This window comes from Micromesistius poutassou (genome assembly GCF_964030765.1).
Source record: "Micromesistius poutassou genome assembly, contig: SCAFFOLD_985, whole genome shotgun sequence".
In the NCBI taxonomy this organism is placed as follows: Eukaryota; Metazoa; Chordata; class Actinopteri; order Gadiformes; family Gadidae; genus Micromesistius; species Micromesistius poutassou.
The window spans coordinates 11,869-18,675 of record NW_028176930.1 but is presented as its reverse complement, the minus strand read 5'-3'; the positions used below and the strand labels follow the sequence as shown (position 1 = coordinate 18,675).

General features: G+C 49.8%; 1 protein-coding gene across 1 annotated transcript; it reads left to right on the top strand.

The window, feature by feature from the left end:
* Window positions 1-286: 286 nt before the first annotated feature.
* Window positions 287-1,852, top strand: LOC311377459 (kelch-like protein 29; the record flags this gene model as incomplete). Its single annotated transcript, XM_084491346.1, has 3 exons — window positions 287-399; window positions 1,084-1,230; window positions 1,772-1,852. Coding segments are annotated over 3 exons (341 nt in total), but the record flags the coding sequence as incomplete, so codon positions are not given.
* Between the last annotated feature and the right edge of the window lie 4,955 nt (window positions 1,853-6,807).

Genomic DNA, 6,807 nt, shown 5'->3' with positions numbered 1-6,807 from the left:
TCCTTTCTTCTCTCTTTCCTCCCTCCCTCCCTCCCTCCCTCCCTTCCTTTCCTCTATCGCTTCCTCCCTCCCTCCTTCCCTCCCCTCCCTCCTTCCCCCCACCCATCCTCCCCCCATTCCTCCCCTCTCCCTCCCTCCCTCCCTCCCTCCTCCTTCCCCCCTCCTTCCCTCCCTCCGCCCCACCCATCCCCCCTCCTTCCAATCCCCTCTCCCTCTCCCTCTCCCTTCCCTTCCCCCCGTCTCTCCCGCCCTCCCTCCACTCCTTCCTCCTCTTCCCCTCCTCCAGAGAAACAGCTGACGGCGGCTAACTGTCTGGGTGTGCTGGCGATGGCAGAGGCCATGCGATGCACGGAGCTCCACAACATGGCCAAGGCCTTCGCTCTGCAGAACTTCCCAGAGGTGGGTACCACTCGGAGATGAGGACGGGGGAAGAGGAAAGACGCCTCATCAGCTGTTTGACAAAACACACAATCTTTTTCCAATCGATCAGATGCTTACAGAGTGCTGGAGGCTCGCCAGAAAGAGTCTGGCCCCACTACACAACGAACACGCACATCGTCTCTGTGTGTGTGTGTGTGTGTGTGTGTGTGTGTGTGTGTGTGTGTGTGTGTGTGTGTGTGTGTGTGTGTGTGTGTGTGTGTGTGTGTGTGTGTGTGTGTGTGTGTGTGGGGGGAGACAGGATTCTCTTGTGTAGTTTGGTATTGGAGGAGGACGTGCAGTTTCACAATAACATTGAGCAGATTGATGTGGACGCAATATTGGAAAGTACAAAAGAGTTATTGCGGAAACAGTGTCGCTCTGAGATGCATATATTTATTTTTTGATTAAACAATCATGGCTCAACACAAGATTATGGATTTGAAATTCTGACATTTTAGCTCACATTCAAACAGTGACGTTTTGTAAATATCTTTCCTCGGATGAACGATTCCCAATGAGTCATCTCAACGGGTCAGTCCCTAGCTCCGCTTGGTTTGTTTTCTGTCTCCTTTCCGTGACAACTGTGAATGGCAGCCCGAACCCCGCAAAAAAATGAACTTTATTCTGACCGTCGGGGGCATGGCTCTGTCGGACCAATCACAGGTGGGCGGCCAGGAGGAGATCCTGGGCGTGTGCAAGGATGACCTGGTGTCCTACCTGTCCAACGACAGCCTCAACACCAAGGCGGAGGAGCTGGTCTACCAGACGGTCATCAAGTGGATCAAACGGGACCCCGGCACCAGAGTCCAGGTGAGAACAACGAGTCCCGTCTGCAATGTACCTGATCCCCGATCTTGTGAGAGCGTTCTGGGAACGGTCACCGTCGCGTCGCTTGCGTGTGTGCGTGTGTGTGTGTGTGCGCGTGTGTGTGTGTGTGAACAAACCTATGAGCCGGGGTGGGCCACTTCCAGTAAGTCGTCCTCGCTGGAGCGAGAGGCCCTGTTAAGCCTGTATTTATCCAGGCAGAGAACACGTGGAGATAGGAGGTCTAGGGTGACCTTGCCCCTAACCAACCCCGTCCACGAAACACGCGGGCGATCCCACCTCATCACACCAGTGCCACATTCCACATGCCTCTTTTGTCCCCGGAGCTCCTGTGACTCGAATGTCCTCGCAATTCTGAACTTCAGTACTTTAACGTTTCAAAACAGACAGAGAGTGTAAAGGGTTTGGAAGCTTTCATTGACGGCACATACCAAACCATCTTGGGTCGATTCATGACGGCGGGAGCTGTTTTGTACAGAGATAAGGTCGGCGCTTATAGCGTCTCCCGCCTGTATTCTCCTCACAGCAGACGCCGCGCACAAACAAGGAGAAACACTCCATTTGTATCAGCACAGTGGCGAGCCGACTCATCGCCGTCGCGGTGTGAACGTGCACTTCATCCCCTTAGGCCGCGAGCGTCTGCTGAACAACAAAGTAGTACTTTGTAGCGTTTTGTACAGAGGACGGGTACGAGATAAAAGGCCACGGCCGTCCCCCTGTGGGATTGGCTTTAGCGTGTCTGTTATCTCATCGACATCTTGACACGACACGGTGTGGCGACAAGGCACACGGGCTGCGGCAGTGTGTGCAAACAAGAGCGCGACGCGCCGCGTTGGCACTTTTTTAAAAGGAAATGTTGGTACCCTCCGTCTTATTACATCGATGAGGATACTCCGGAAAGGGGAATTATCGGATCGCACGGAACACCGGCAAATCAGATCCTCCAGACACGCACGCACACGCACAAACACACACACGCACAAACACACACGCACACACACACACACACACACACATACACGCAGTCTAAAAACGATTACATTTCAACATAAATGGTGGAAAGTGGGGGAAAACGACCGCCCTTAAGTTTAGAGAGAGAAACTAGCCAGTTTAGCTTTGTGTGCAGTATCCACGAGGGGAATGAGCAAATGGCAACAAAAAGGCAACAAAAAAACCAACCCAACCCGAACTCTGGGGCTCAAAACACCATCGAGCACTCTGGGAGTGTGCCGGGTAACAGCCGCGTGGTGACTCCTCCATCTCTCTCCAGGCAGACCCAGAACCCTGGGCCTCAGCGGCAGCCTCACGCAGCCGTCGTGCGCGCCACTCGCTCCCAGGGGTGTGCTGCCCTCTCAAGGTGGGCTATTCTTAGTAGGGGCTTCATCTGTTTGGGAGACACTGTGCTACATTGATGAAGCTTAAAAGAGAGTAAGAGGAGGAGAAAGTGAAAAAAAACGGAAGCTGTGGTCGAGGCGTGGATCCTCTGGAGCATCAGAGGGGGTGTGTTTAAGGGGGAGATAAAATCGAGTTTGGGTTAGGCGCAAAAAATAAAACGGGTCACGGATGTCCGGGAACACCCGACAGACGGACAAACAGGCGACACACCGATCTCAAAGTGGGTCCGGTTCGCACAGCCTTACCGACGAGCAAAAATGGAATCGACAAAATATCACGTATTCATAACATATTCACGGGATTCGAGTATTAATCTTGCCACCACATGTAAAGCCACAACCGAATATACACTCACCTTGAAGGAATACGCGAGTAAACAAAATAGCGTTCCTTCAATCACTGTAATGCTTGCCCATTCCCAAAATGATATGTTTCTCTGTCTTAGATCACGCGACGCCTTGTATCAGATTTGGGTGTCAATCTGACTGGCACCGACGCCTGTGCGGCTCGACAAGTCGATATTATACGTTTAGTATATTTTCTATTTCCTGTTGTTTCTCTCCGTTTGACGATTGACGCGCGACACCCTAAGAACACGGCGGAACGCCCTGTCACTCAGCGGTTTGGCAGCCAGCCAGGGGGGGGGAGGGGTGGGGCTTGGAGGGGAATATAATATATGATACAGTGGGATGGAACACAGATGTACAGCACTACTGCACCGCACTGAGTCATTTCCAGAGGGTGGCGGGGAGGGGGGGGGGGAGCTCCATCCCATCTTTCTCTCTCGCATAAGAGAAAGGGACAGACAGCAAGAGCTGAACGATGGTGATTTGTTTGCAAAACAGATCTCACGTTCCTCTGTAATTTCGTAGCGCCGCTGTCACCGACGGCGTTCCTTCGCTGTCCGCATCTCGGGCGCTCGGCGGCGCGTCGTCATGGGGAGGTTATCGTGCGTTTAAATCGGGATATTAATTGACGAGCCGAGCGCTCAACGGAGGTTGACACGGGTGCCCGCTGCAAACCGCTAAAGTTGCTGTTGCCGAAGCGTCGGTTGCAGGATTTCCTTTCTCTAGTTCGTTTTTGTTTTTTTCTTTTTCTCTGGAGAAATACAACTGAGCCCCTGAAACGGAGCGTCCCGGCATCAAACAGTGTCCACCGGCCATCGCATTCAGAGCTCCCCTGCAACAATCTCACACTCTAATGGAGAGGTGGAGAGGTGAGGCGCTCTGGTGAGGGAGAGCCAAATAAATAAAGAAATACAAGGCAGACATTTATGCCGCCCGTCTGACTCTGTACATCCCACACACAAACAAGCCTCCGCGAATATATTTATACAGAAAGGTGTGATATAGTTATTCCTGTGTGCCTGAATGTGTCTATCTATCTTTCTATCTTTCTGTCTTCTATTATATATTCCTTCCTCCATGGAATATGTAGTTTCATTCACTGTAACGTTTTGTTAAAATTGGACGCATATCAATCATATCAGCCCTTTTCCATATCGATCAAGATTACTATGATGGTCTACTTTGACTCAGTGGCTCATGCCACCCATCGAGCTAATGCAGTTTCCCCACACATAGGCTTAACTTGCGCGGGTCGGGTTTCCCATACATTGACAATCACATGAGTCATATGACAATATGACATTGATTAGCTCTCGCTCTCTCACTCAACACATTGACCACGGGCCGTCTGTGAACAGCCCCTCCTCTCCTTGCATACACTCTGAATCAAAACACGATCAGAGTAGAGTAGAGTAGAGCAGACGGGTTGAGCGGGGTGACTTGTAACTGGAGGGTTGCTAGTTTGATCGCCGGCTCCTCCTAGATGAGTGTCGTGGTCTCACCAAGCAGGACACCTCACCCTGACTGCTTCCCGAAGAGCTGGCTGTGGCCTTGCGTGGTTGACTCCGCCGTCAGTGTGTGAATGTATATGTATGAACGGTTGTAAGTCACTTTGGATTAAAGCTAAACGCCCTAATGTAAATGTGAATCACGCGCGGGATGAAGGATTGATGTTGGCTTTTCCCCTCAGAGACTACGGCTGTCCGAATTCATTAATAGAATCAATCCATGAGTCCATGAGAATCCATGAATCAGTATGAGGGATGCCAAGGAATCGCGTATCTAAAACACGTCTAAATCCTCAACGAATACTCTGCTCTGCTATCTCTGGGTGTGAGAGAAGTCTGCCACGGTTTCCACCAATGTACCCATGTGGAGAATGCTCTATCGGAGCGCTGGGCACGTACAGTTCTTTGCCTGATTGTTACTATTAGCTAGCGGGATACACTTTTAAACAATTTGAATCCCTTGGGAGCATTTTGGAAACTTGAGAAGTCTCCGGTCTAATTGCACTTCAGTTAGGCTATTGTTTAGGGAAGGGGTTTCATTTGCCTATTGTGTAGAAATATTGACTGAACGTGGCTCTGTAGAGAGGAGCGCTGCTCCCACCGACCCCTAGCAGGTAGCGCCACCGGCACAGAATGCATATTATAACTTTTAAACAGCAAACAAAAGGAGAGCTGGAGATTGAGGGAAGCATACATCAAGGAATCGTCAGAAGTTGAGAATCGAGAGAGGGAGAGAGAGAGAGGGAGAGAGAGAGATTGAGTGAGAGAGAGAGATTGAGTGAGAGAGATAGAGAGAGAGAGAGAGAGAGAGAGAGAGAGAGAGTATTAGAGTATAGTATTACCTCGGGGAGGGAAGGTGAAAAAAATAAAATGGAATATAAATTCCCAGTGGGATACATGACCCTAATGGTTGGAGTTTACACGCTTGGACCGCTGCCAGCTGACTTTCCCGCCTTTTCTTGTCCCTCCTGGCGTTTAGTGGAACTGAGCGGCAGCGCCTGCGTCTCCCTCTCTGACACTTTTTTAATGACTCGTCACGGCAGTGGAAAGTTCCAGCAACGCTGACACACTTTCAGGAGCGGAGGCATGGCTGAGTAAGTTTGCGTATGTATACATCTGCGCTCTGTGTGTGTGTGTGTGTGTGTGTGTGTGTGTGTGTGTGTGTGTGTGTGTGTGTGTATGTATGTGTGCATTTCGCAGTCTGTGTGGTGTGTGTGTGTGTGTGTGTGTGTGTGTGTGTGTGTGTGTGAGTATGTCTGTGTGTGTGTCGGTGTGTATGTGTGTGTGTGTGTGTGTGTGTGTGTGTGTGTGTGTGTGTGTGTGTGTCGGTGCGCACAACTCAAGCATGTGTACAAGCATTATGCAACTGCACATATAAGCACATCCATTCCTGCGCCAGCTCTCAGCTGTATTAATTGTGTGCGCTTTACAGGCTTGGCTGTTGCTCGTGTGCGACGCGCTCTTCTGTATGTAATACGTACAATTAGCTCACACGTAAACATACGCACACCGATAGATGTAATCACCGCAGTGAAAAGTGCACCCAGGCAAATGATATACAATTTTCTGTGTGTGTGTGCGATGCTGTCAGCAGCATCTGATTTTGCCGGGACATGAGAGTATTATGTGGAGAGTGAGGGTGTTTGAGCACTAATAATAGGTTGTTATAAGACACAAAAGATACAGCTTCTTTGTAGTTTGTTCCAGCCTTTTCTGTAAATCCCTATTTTAGATATGCCATCATGTGTGTGTGTGTGTGTGTGTGTGTGTGTGTGTGTGTGTGTGTGTGCGTGTGTGCGTGCACGTGTGTGTGCAGGTGTGTGCTTGTGCTTGTCTGTGTAAGTATAGCTGCGTAGGTGTGTGCGTGTGTGCCGGTATCTGTGCATGTGCCTAGGTGTGCGTGCGTGTCTGTGTCTGTGTGTGTGTGTGTGTGTGTGTGTGTGTGTGTGTGTGTGTGTGCACGAATGTGTGTGTGTGTGTGTGTGTGTGTGTGTGTGTGTGCGATTTCAACCCTCATCATAAAAAAATAATATAATAAATAATAACAAATGGTAAATGGTCCTCATTTATATAGCGCTTTTATCCAAAGCGCTTTACAGTGTTGACTGACATTCACCCATTCATGCACACATCCACACACCGACGGCGGAGTCAACCATGCAGGGCGACAGCCAATATATATATATATATTATATATAATAATATATATTATCCGTGCATCAGATTAGAACAGCCAGAAAAATAGGGAAATATTTTGCATTCAAAACAAGCGGGCGTGCATCATGTTTACTCTCCCCAGACTCCTGGCAGGG